General features: G+C 41.7%; 1 protein-coding gene across 2 annotated transcripts in view; it reads right to left on the bottom strand.

Annotated features, from left to right (window-relative positions):
* Positions 1–12,986, bottom strand: part of CORIN (corin, serine peptidase) — a 207,763-nt gene that overhangs the window by 135,063 nt on the left and 59,714 nt on the right. For both annotated transcript variants that reach the window (XM_070397080.1, XM_070397085.1), the window contains exon 4: positions 2,154–2,361. In XM_070397080.1, coding sequence (XP_070253181.1) covers positions 2,154–2,361 — 208 coding nt within the window. The remainder of the gene's footprint in view (positions 1–2,153; positions 2,362–12,986) is intronic.

Raw genomic sequence — 12,986 nt, 5'->3', positions numbered from 1 at the left:
CTTTTAATCCATATAGTAGTCTACATCCCCCCTCTCCCCCCCTGCTCCCCGGCCCCAATCCTTCAATACTTAGCATGTGTTATAAATAATTTTTGTGCTCTCAATTTCACCAGTACTTCCCCTTCTTTTCAATCCACTATTTGGTAACTACTGCTGACATCTATTGAACTGTTTCTAAAAGCCAGGCACTATTCCAAACTCTGTCATTTAAAGTTCACATGAACTTTGTAAAATAAATACAACTATTATCCCATGTTATAGATGAAAAGGCTGAGGCATGTGCCTCCATAGCCTGCTTTCTCAGCCACTGTGTGGTCAACGGTGGCCCCCAAGAGATATGCCCATGTCCAACCTCTGGAACATTGAATGTGACCTATTTGGGAAAAGGGTCACTGCAGGTGTGATTAAGTTAAGGACCTTGAGAAGATGAGTTCATATTAGGTTGTCAAACTGGGCCCTCCATCCAATGACAAGTGCCCTCGTAAGAGACAGAACTGAAGACACAAACACGGAAGAGAAGGCCATGTGAAGATGAAGGGAGAGACTGGAGCGACATGGCCGCAAGGCAAGGAAGGCCTGAAACCACCAGAAGCTGGCAAGGGAAGGAAATGAGCGCGCGCGTGCACATACACACACACACAAACACACCTGCCGACACCCTCCACCAATCCCTGGAGGGGACATGGCCCTGCCAGATCTTGGACTTTTAGCTTCTAGAAAAGTGAGAGAATGAATGTCTGTTGTTGAAGCCACCCAGCTGAAGTAATTTGTTCAGGCAGCTCTAGGAGACCAATACTAGAGACACTGTGTACAGGAGGCAACCAATCGATGTTCTCTTAAGCCTAATCACACCTTCATAAATAGTCCCTTCTAGGAACATAAGGGGCCTCCTTGCTCCCATGTGTGGTTTCACTCCTGGGAAAGACTTTACAGAGCTTCTCGCTCTTTACCCTGAAGACATCCTCTGCAGATGGTTCTTCCCATCAACACTTTCCTGTATGCTGTGTCTGCTAATGGTTCTTACAGTTCAGAACCTACTGTTTCTATTCTATGGCCATGCAGGCTTTTTCCAGTTCAAATAAAAAATGGCTTTGCCTATTGAAAGCGTATTTTATACACTAATTAAATTAGTACAAATAACATGCAATCTATTTGCACTTGAAAACGCGATGCATTCTAACATTACTATTCTGAAAACTTCCTAACATTTCAATTCAGATAATCATTGTGATTATTATTTTAACACATGCTTTATAAATGTATACTTAGTATTTCAAATATCCCCTGACATACTCTTCATTGATGTACCCTTATTGGAAATCATTTCTAATCCTAGTTGATATTGTGCTGGCAGTCTCTGTCCTTCTGTATCTACCCTCCCCACTCCTGGCCCTGGTCTGAGTTCCAGTGGGGACCATGAAAACCATCCCGCATCTCTCCCAGACCTGATTTAGATGATGAGATATGGGACTTTTGAGCTGATGGTATCTGGATGAGATGTTTAGTCTTATCTATTGAGTTCCCATTAATTGCATGCCCTTGCCCAATGGTTGCTGGTGAGTTCAGTTGGTGGGAGGCCCCGGTAGACGGAAGGGCACGAGGAGAGTGAGGTCAGGGTATTTATTCCTTCTCTCTTCCTGCGGCACTGAAGGGCTGGCTGTGGCCATGGTCCTCTGCTTGGGGTCGCACCACTTGGCCTATCAGGAGACCTGCCCCCATACCCATAACTCTCTCCAGGTGCTGCCCACCCTCTTCCCCCTATTGTGGGACCTGGTGCCTCCCATCACGTATTTGTTTTCTTAAGCCTAACCACACCTTCATAAATAGTCCCTTCAATAAACTCTTTTCCATCACCCATTTAAGGATACTGTTGGTCTTCTACCAGACCCTCACTGACGTAGCTATTGAGTATCCCAGCTGATAGCATCAACCTAACATACTGAATAATTTCTTACCATAGATAAAATTATTCCAGGTTTTCAAAACACTTCTTGTTTAAAAGATTTATAACTGTCTATGACTGGTGTGGGTTATTTTTTTTCTCCTTTAACAACAATAACAAAAATGTGGTAACTTGGGAGAATTCTGTTCCTCTCAGACACCTCTCCCACAACTAACTCTTACCACTGAATGAGATTTTGTTTCCAAAATACCTGTCATCACCATCACCGACACACTCGGGGAAGGCAAGGCTACAGCCAAAAAGCATGATATGTTGATAGCAACTGAGGCGGTGGAGGTACATGAAGAATTTCAGGAACTTCTCCATTTCCATGTTTTTGACAATTGAGAAGAGAGGTGTTAGCGTGGTGTGGTAGGGCAGCATCTGACATTGGCTGTGGGTGATGTTCATGCAGGCACCTGGGAAGTCAAGATAATTACATTTAGGAGCAGGCACATCAGAATTACACGTTTACAAGCTCGTTTGATATGAAAGGTTACTGTGTTCATAAGATAAAATATATTCTATAAGTAAGAATGATTATAGACGCATGTATACATACATATAAGACTGGGGATGCACGCACATGCAGACGTGTGACAATGAAATCAGGCTACTTCTATGCACAGAGGAAGAGCATCTGTGTCCTGGGCAAATGTGTGGGGAAAACACACCCACATGTAGCTGGTGGGCATAGAAATGGGCAATCATCGTCCTGGATCACAGCTGGGCAGGGCAATATGGATAAGTCTTTTAAATGTGCATATCATTTGACACTGTAATAGCATTTCTAAAACATTTATCCTAAGGAAATAATTGTGATTTTGAACATGGATTTGTCTACAGGAATCTTCATCATTATATAGTTTTCAAATTTTTAAAAGATATAAATCACCTCAGCATTCAATGAAGGGGATTGTTTTAAAATATTATGGAACACACAGCAGATCACTTAACTTAGATATATGAAAGATGCTTTAAAAGATTATTTCATCGCATGGAATGGTGCTTATAATATAACACATAAAAATAACAAGTCACAAAACAATTTGTATACTATGATCCTGTTTTTAAAAACGCGTGATTATACAAGGATTCCCAATCCTGACTATGTTGACAGTTCAGGGTCAGCCCAGAGCCTCTGCTTTCATTTTCTCATGGCTGTCTTTCCTCCTGGGCACTGCCACCTGCACATCCTTTCCTTCCCCCTCATCCCATAAATTTGCATGGTTGGTCTGATATAAATCAAAATATTAATCGGAGACAGTTATATTTTTCTTTTTAATGTTTTTCTGTATTCTCTTCTTAATTTATATAGTTTCATTATTTTATAAAAATTAATTGAAACTTTGGTTATTGGTTAAGCAGGCTACTCTTTAAAAGAATCTTCAGGCTTTGAAAATGAAGTAGAAATATTAATTTTAATTATGTTGCCTGTAGCAAGAACAGAAAGAAGTTCAACAAGAAAGGGAACATCTCTTCTGATCACTGTACAATTTCTAGTCAAAGAAATGGAGAGAAAAATCTTTCTAAGCCTACGTTTCACTTCATTTTAATAAAGATAATGTTAAAAAAAAATATAAGGCTGCATCTCTGGATAAAATGGCCAGACTAACCTTTGATCTAAAATACAGAATAAACATACCCTATCGCAGGATTCCCAACCCCCTTTTCTGCTTCATTCATTCAGATAGATCACCTGAAACATCTCTCATCCTCTTTTCTAGCCTACTTCTAGGCACACTGCCTAGTCTCACATCTCTTAAAAAAACTCTCTGAAAACCACCCAAGCCCTACAGAAAGTCATTCCTCCAAATGACCAGAGTGTAACCATTAGCTCAAAGAGTCCTACACTTAATGGAAAGACACAAATCCTCATTGTTATATATTTATTGATCACCCAAAATACACTGAGCTCACTGGGGCATGATCACAATATGATTTCCACTTTGAAAGGGAACCAGTGACATGCAGAACTTCTCTGTATGCTAGACTCTAGTATAGACATGGCAAAAAAAATAAGTACACAACACTTTTTTTGGACCTTGTCAAAATAAAAATACAAAATGGGAAAGAAAGGAAAGAGACAAAGAAAAATCCAAATTAAAATACGCAGACGGAACACAAACAGACACATATATACATGAGTTCTGCTTTGCATGAGTGCTGAAGTAGAGAGTTCTAGGCAAGTTTTATAAATATGACATGCAAGTCACTTAGTAATGAAAGTTAAAACACAATTCAGTGTGGGAGGGATTATAGATGGGGAGAACGTATAGACGGGAGACTTCAAAATGACACAATTGTATGCGCAGTGCTACAAGCAGAGATGCTTGCCTATAAGAGTTGAGAACGAAATTTTCTCCATCAAAAACACGAAATCATTTATGGAAACTTCAGGGTTAAGAAAACATTTGTTGAAAACAAACCTTGTGCCAGGCATCAAAACAATTACTCAAATTCTCTCATTCACAGTTGTCCCATTTTCACAACCCAGTTAAGTGACATCGCATCTATATTATACATGAGGGAACAATTTCAGAAAGACTAAGATATCTGACCAACAGGGCACAGCTATTATGTGGAAATTCCAGATCTTCAAACCTATGCCTTCTGAGTAACCTCTGTTTGGAGTCAAAAAATTATTAGAGAAGATAATTCCTAATGGCCAATGAAAAAGAGGCTAAAAAGCATATAAAAATATATCACAAGGTCTATATTTATATTCATAGGTATTATACCCATGTATACTGAGCATAGGCTATAATTTCTTTTATATTACATTACTTTCTTTAGGGGTCACCAGCTTTGGAACTTATGTACTTGATGATGAACCACTTTTGAAGCAATGAGGTGGCCAGAAGGCTCATTTACCTCACCTAGCCAAAGAAAATACTGGATATTGAGAGATCATTTTAAAAATACAAGAGAGGGAGGAAAATCGCATTTTGGTGGATTATACTATGCTCAAGACAATGTGAGTTTCACAAAAGAAAAAAAAGAATGGGAACTGTAATAGAAAAAAATTTTAAATGATATTTTCCTAATAGCAAATTTCCTTAGGAAATCAGAACCTACACTCAGTAAATCATAAAATGATAGTGTATAACCTTAAAAATATGTCTCAAAATACTTGGTATAGACATACATAGGAATGCTTTATATCTGTGTAATGCTTTTCAAATTTTTTCCAAAGCACTGTCAGATTATAAAATACTAGAGGCCCGGTGCACAAAAATTTGTGCACTGGGGAGGGGGGGGGTCCCTCAGCCCGGCCTGTGCCCTCTCGCAGTCTGGGACCCCTCAGGGGATAACAACCTGCTGGCTTAGGCCTGCTCCTGGGTGGCAGAGGGCAGGCCCAATCCCTAGGTGCAGCCCCTGGTCGGGCTCAGAGCAGGGCGGATTGGGAGGTTGCGATGCCACCCTCAGTCACGCTCAGGGTAGAGCCGATTGGGGGGTTGGGGCACCGCCCCCTGTCACACTCAAGGCAGGGTCGATGGGGAGGTTGCGGCGCCACCCCCTGTCACACATAGAGCAGGGCCAATCAGGGGGTTGGGGCGCTGCCCCCTGTCACTCACAGAGCAGGGCCCATCAGGGGGGTTGGGGCTCCATACCCTGTCACGCACAGAGCAGGGCCAATCAGGGGGTTGGGCGCTGCCCCCTGTCATGCACAGAGCAGGGCCCATCAGGGGGTTGGGGAGCTCCCCCCTGTCACGTACAGAGCAGGGCCGATCAGGGGTTTGAGGAGCTCCCCCCTGTCACTCACAGAGTAGGGCCAATAGGGGAGTTAGGGCACCAACCCCTGTCACACACAGAGCAGGGCGGATCAGGGGGTTGGGGCACCGCCCTCTATCACCCACAGAGCAGGGCCGATCAGGGGGTTGGGGCACCACCACTGTCACACTCAGGGCAGGGCCAATGGGGAGGTTATAGCTCTACCCCATCACACACAGAGCAGGGCCTGTGTGTGTGGGGGGGGGGGGGGGGGTTGGGGCACCGCACCCTGTCACACACAGAGCCGCAGGGCAATCAGGGGGTTTGGGCGCTGCCCCCTGTCTCGCTGATCCCAGTGCCGGGAGGCCTTGCGGCTCTGCTGATCCCGGTGCTGGGAGGCATATTACCCTTTTACTATATAGGATAGAGGCCTGGGGGCTGGCTGGTTTGCCCTGAAGGGTGTACTGGATCAGGGTGGGGGTCCCCACTGGGGTGCTTGGCCAGTCTGGGTGAGGGGCTGAGGGCTGCTTTCAGGCTGGCGATTGACTGAAGCTCCCAACCACTCCTTTTTTTCTTTTTTTTTTTTTTTTATTCTGGGCCAGCTTTAGCTCTGGCTCTAGCTCTGAGGCCTTGGCTGCTGAAAGCTGGTATCTGGTTTGTTTGCCGTTCTATAATCGAAACAATGTATAACTCCAGCTCTGAGATCCCGGGGTTTTGTTTAGCTTCTATATTTGTTACAAAGTTTCAAACTGCCAGCTCAGAGGCCGGCAAGGCAGGCGGGGAACGTTGGAGTCCTCCTTCACTGAAGCAAGCAAGCCTCATGTTCGCTTCCAGCTGCCTGGCTGCCGGCCGCCATCTTGGCTGACAGTTAATTTGCATATACTCACTGATTAGCCAATGAAAAGGGTAGCGGTCATACGCTAATTACCATGTTTCTCTTTTATTAGTGTAGATAATCTTAATAATATAATACATATTATCTTGTTATAAATTAAGAAACTAAGGCTGTCATAGATAGGTATGTAGATAGGTAAGAATGGATGGATGGATGGATGGATGGATGGATGGATGGATGGATGGACAGATGAATGGGTGGATAAATAGATGGACAGATGGATAGATAAAAAGGCAGCAGGCAGACAGACAAGAAGTGATCTGCAGTAGGACACAGTAATAGAAGTAGACTGATACATAGGCCCTCCATCTCATGACAACCACTACGCCAGAGTGGTTAATAGCACAGCAAATGCTGACAGAATTCAAAGGAACAAAAATTTAATGTAGGGTGAACAATTAGGGAAGATGTAAGGAAGAGGAATAACTCATTTTTGATGGTTGAAAGATATATAACTAAGGTCTGGATTGGCAGAAGGGATAAAAAGGGTATATAGTACTGATAGAGAAAAATACAAAGGCTGAGATTCATAATTGCATATGACAAAGACTGAAAAGCTTGATTCTGGGCAGAACAGTTCAACAAATTTAGCCGAGAACATGCTCATAGCCAACAGATATAAAAGAGAACTATTCTTTAAGACTCTTGACTTCAATTTTTTTTATATTCAAGCCATTGTGCAAATAAATTTTCTATCATCCCTCCTGCCTCAACACTTGTAGCAAATATTATTTTTTCCCTAGAATGTTCCACTGTCTTTGAAACATGTGATTCTAGTGGTATGTTTGTGTACATTCCCACCAGGGCACTCCGTTTTCATAAGCCGGCTACATGCTGTGTACCATTCAGAGTCATTTCTCTGTGGGGAAAAGGGAGGGGACTTTTGGAAATGGACTCATTTATTATTGCTACTCCATCTAGCATGGGTAGAGAAAAGAGGGAAAAGTCTCTTTTTCTGCTCTGAGAATTTACTAGTGAATCTAATAGAAATTAAAAGTCAGGGATGCCACACAAGAACATGTAAAAAGATTCAAAGAATATAATTCATCATTGTTTATGCAGACATCATTACTCAATTTGTGTGTCTTCTCTTTAACAGTTACTTCAAGTTGTGCAGTGGGAAGGAAAGCTTAGAAATAGATCTGAAGACCAAGACAGCCTCTTAATGCAATGTATTTCTGGTGAAACAGAAATATTCTTATTAGATCCTCAATTCTAAAACACCATTACTAGTAAGACGACATTTAATAACAATTAAATAATAAATTTTCAAAATATTTTTTGATTACATGACATGTCCCAATGTGAGAAAAAATTAAAATATGAAAAAAGTGCTGCTTGGAGTTGAGGAGATTAGTTGACTTTTTCTTTAGTTTTCTTAAACTGACTCAATAGTTTCTAGACTAAACTGAGGCTTTCTCTATTCAGATCACATTGTTAATGTTTCTAGATACTAGAGTTAGGAAGGAAAGATGGGTCTGTTGTAGAGTTTTCCTTATGTTAATTTGGAAACTATAATAAATTCTGGGGTTTTTTTCTACTCCTAAGATTAGGTAATGTGGAGTTAAAAATTCTTATTTAGCCTTAACTGGTTTGGCTCAGTGGATAGAGCGTCGGCCTGCAGACTCAAGGGTCCCAGGTTCGATTCTGGTCAAGGGCATGTACCTGGGTTGCGGGCACATACCCAGTAGGGAGTGTGCAAGAGGCAGCTGATTGATGTTTCTCTCTCATCGATGTTTCTAGTTCTCTATCCCTCTCCCTTCCTCTCTGTAAAAAATCAATAAAATATATTTTTTAAAAATTCTTATTTATGTGTTTTTTAATGCAAAATTAACAATTAATGGTTAGTTTTTTCTTTTTTTTAAAATATATTTTATTGATTTTTTTTTTTTTTTTTACAGAGAGGAAGGGAGAGAGATAGAGAGTTAGAAACATCGATGAGAGAGAAACATCGATCAGCTGCCTCCTGCACATCTCCCACTGGGGATGTGTCCGCAACCCAGGTACATGCCCTTGACCGGAATCGAACCCGGGACCCTTCGGTCCGCAGGCCGACGCTCTATCCACTGAGCCAAACCGGTTTCGGCGTGGTTAGTTTTTTCTAAAGTAATATACACTCAATCAAAGGCCCTGAGTAGCTGATCTTAAAATGATGATACCCACAGCCAATCTTAGTTAGCAAACCACTTTGGTAGTGGGTAAGGAAAACAACAACAAAAAACGCTGATTCACTACTCATTTCTACACCAAGTCATTACATTAATGGTTTTTACAACACTCACATTCTCTATTATCCCTTCATTACAAATAACTTCATTGTCAATCAGTGCAATATATTCATTATTTGTATTTGATTTTGACTTGCATAGAATTTATTTCAATAGTGGCTTCCTTTAAAAATCCATTGAAGCCGAAACCCGTTTGGCTCAGTGGATAGAGCGTCGCCTGCGGACTGAGGGGTCCCAGGTTCGATTCCGGTCAAAGGGCATGTACCTGGGTTGCGGGCACATCCCCAGTAGGAGATGTGCAGGAGGCAGCTGATCGATGTTTCTCTCTCATCGATGTTTCTAACTCTCTATCTCTCTCCCTTCCTCTCTGTAAAAAATCAATTAAAAAAAATAAAAATAAAACAAATAAATAAATAAATAAAAATATAAAATTCCACTGAAATCAAATAAAAATTGTTTTTAAATAAAAGCAAGACTGCCTAAATCACAATTATATCACATAATAGTGTTATTTGACAGGAAAAAGTTTAAATTAAAATAATGAAATATCAACTTTCTGAAGTATGTTGCTATATGTTTTCTAATAACCTAACAAGAAACCTTGGTAACCTTGCTGACTTCTTATGGACGATGCACATTTAATTGAAAGGTTACTAGTAAGAATTCCATTGCATGAGGAAGCAATATTTTATCAGAACACAGTTGATCTGTCCTAATTTACCTAAATTGACTCATTAACTGAATTGCTTCACAGGAATCCTTGTGGAGCCTTCTACGTTTGTTTTTCTTCTTGATCCTGAGAATCGGAGGGGGTTGTAAAGAGCAGATCTCTGTACAGCCCTTCCCAGTGGTTTGGGAAGAAATTCGTGGCAGAGACGGCTTTCTTCACTCGTCTTCCTTTTCCATTTCTCTCATCCAGTCTGTCATCAGTTTTGCTGCTGCTTCCCACATGATAACTTTTATTCCCTCCTCTTTGGTTTAAATCCTAGCCTTTCCCTGGTTTTATATACTATTTGGAGCCTTCTCACAGTCACACTTTTATTTTATTTTATTTTTTTGAATTTTTGTGAGTTTATTTGAGCCAAACTGTCGACATATGCCAGGAAGCAGAACCTCAATGAATTGAAATAATGCTCCGGAGAATGGCGGGTTACATCTCACAGTCACACTTTTATCTGCATATTTTTACCCTTAATATCACCAAACAACTATAATGCCCCCGGCACTGTTCTCGGCCTTCCACATCCATGAGCTCATTTGCCTTCCTGCAAGTTACTGTTTTGCAGCTGAGGAAACAAGGTTAAGTAATTTTCTGCAAGACTCACACAGCTAGTGAATGCTAAGGCTGGAATTCAACTCCAGTCATCCCCTCCAAAATCCAAGTCTCTTTCCTCCAAAAGCTGCCCCATAACCCAAATGTTATAGTTATCTTCTCACCTGGGTTTATGAGCTCCTACTCTGTATCAAGCACTGCTCTACATGCAGAGCAAATGATACCAAGCAAAACAAAGCCCCTCCCTTATGGAGCTTATAGTCCAGGCCGGGACGACAGAAAACAAAGAAACAAGCAAAAATAGCAGCTGGCATTGTTACACATAGTCATAATCCTAATGCTCAATCAGCAAGAACCTAAAAAGCAGCTATGCCTCCTTAAGGAAAGACTAACATCACAATAAATCTATTATTAGGATGAATGGAGGACTATTAGTTTTGAGGGCTATTAGAATTGCTCCTCTAGGAAATAAGTGAGAACTAAATATTTAAGAGGCATGAATATGATAAAATTCAGATGCTAAGAAGAAATTTGACCCACTTTTTAATTTTTAAATAATTCATATTCATGCTTAAGCATTTTGCTTGTTGGATCCTGTCTTCATTGTTCCTGTTATAATATTTAAGTTGTCAGCATCTCCTATTTACTGGGGAGTCATTCACAGCCATCAAAGGGAAGCAACTCCCCTCTCCCCACCAGATCAGGCATGGCAGCTCATTGCCCTGCAGGGATCGAGAGCCTCAGCAGAGGCCTGAGCCGGAGAACCAGCCTTCTAGGGGAGAAGCTAAAGTTCCCATAAGCATCCATCCAAAGTGCTCCCCTGTCTCTTTGTAACATCACCCTGCCTCATTGTCATGGTAGCATTAGGACTACCCGATAGGGTCTTGTTTGCTTATTTGTTTATTCCCAGTATTATCCCGTATCAGAGCAGAGACTTTGTCACTAGAACCCACTGGGAATCCAAATAGTAGACACCCAGTAGCTATTCCCTGAATGAATGAGGAGGCGATGAAATGGAACAAAGTATTCACACTGAAAGGTTTCTTACGAAACAAGATGTGAAAAAGCCAGTGTGTCTGAGGCCTGAGGGCACTGATGATGACGGTAACGTTGGTACTATTGTTCTTGATCATCTGTTCCCTAGAATGTCCCACGCACAGGGAGTCATCCCATCCTGTTCCCTCCACAAATTGGCTCCTGCCCCGGACTCCCCTCTGGACTATCATGCAGCAGTGGAAAGCGCGAGAGGAGGAGCTGCCCTGTCTTTCACTAAGAGGTACACGTTCTGCAATATGAGTGACTATGCTCCCTATGCTGCACTTTACATTCCCGTGACTGTTCTGTGACTACCAATAGGTAGTTCTCAATCCCTTCACCTCTTTCACCCTGGGTACAGGGAATATTTGGGGAATGCTTTGTAAAAAATCAAACCAAAAAGGTCATTCGGGTGATTTTCATAACAGCTTGTAAGAGATAAATAATTGTAACTTAATAGAATATAATGATTTGAAATTTGAGCTACTCACCTAAATTTTTTTAACTTTCATGTGTTTTAAATAAAAAATAAGAATAAAAATAATTTTAAAAATAAAAATGTATATACTCTGTTATCCTTACTCACGCTCAGTTGCTTTTAGCGCGAGGCCTCACCATAAGAAGAAAAAGGAGAATGTGCTTACAAAGTATAAAGGCTTGAGAAAGACCTGTCCATGGGAGTGCTGCAGAGCTCCGGTAAGAACAATGACTTCAGCTGACAAGAGTAGGAGCAAACACTTCAACTATCAAAGGGAAAGCTAACAAACCCCAGAGGGAGAAAGAGAAGCCAGGAGGCCACACTGAGCCAGGGTCCAAACTCTGGCACCCACAAGGCTGTGTGACCTGGGGAAATTCCTTCACCTTTAAAACCTCCTAATCTATAGAGTCCAAGTTATAATAATGTTAATCACAGGGTTGTGTGGACCAAATCTGTCAAAGGAGATAAAGAACTTAAGACAATGCCTTCACACTGCTGATGGTCAATGGATGTTTCAACAGCGTTGGTACCTTCAGCAAGAAAAATACACAATTCAGAGAGAGGATAAGATGAAGTAAATTTACTTTGCCGTAAAAGCTTAAATAAACCATTAGTATCTTTTCAAGTTGTCTCTTAATATAAAAGATATTTTAAATTTCATTCCTACTTGCTGTTTTATAGTAAAACTAGAGGCCTGGTGCACGAATTCGTGCACCAGTGGGGTCCCTAGGCCTGGCCTGCGGGATCGGGCCGAAATCAGGTCCCAGATTGCGAGATGGTGCGGGCCAGGCCAAGGGACCCCACCGATGCATGATCGGGGCCAGGGAGGGACATGGGAGGTTGGCCAGCTGGGAGGGACTGTGGGAGGACTCCAGGATGTGTCTGGCCCATCTCACTCAGTCCCAAGTGGCTGGAGCCCAGCAGCAAGCTAACCTAATGGTTGGAGCGTCTGCACCCTGGTGGTCAGTGCACGTCATAGTGAGTGTTGAGCAGCCTTCGCATATCATTAGCATATTACACTTTGATTGGTTGAACAGCCAACCTGACGACCAGACACTTAGCATATTAGGCTTTTATTATATAGGATAAAGCAATTTTAAGAAAAGGAAGTAGATACAAGATCCTTATGGGGGAGGGAGGTGCTAGATACTTTATAGACAGTGCTTTATCTAACCCTCCCACAATCCTATGGAAATGCTGTTTTATTTCCATCTTATAGATGATGAGACAGATTCAATGAGGGTAAGAAAGGATTCAAGGTTACACACATTTTAAGTTGTGGAGCTGAAATTGAAATCGGTGTTCCTGATCCCATAGCCTCGTGGTCGGCAAACTGCGGCTCACAAGCCACATGCGGCTCTTTGGCCCCTTGAGTGTGGCTCTTCCTAAGCCTTAGGAGTACCCCAATTAAGTTAATAACA

The sequence above is a fragment of the Myotis yumanensis genome, unplaced genomic scaffold (assembly GCF_028538775.1).
Source record: "Myotis yumanensis isolate MYYU_CA2020_CCGP unplaced genomic scaffold, mMyoYum1.0.hap1 SCAF_1, whole genome shotgun sequence".
NCBI lineage: Eukaryota > Metazoa > Chordata > Mammalia > Chiroptera > Vespertilionidae > Myotis > Myotis yumanensis.
The sequence above is the reverse complement of the archived record's forward strand: the minus strand, read 5'-3'. Positions and strand labels throughout refer to the sequence as shown.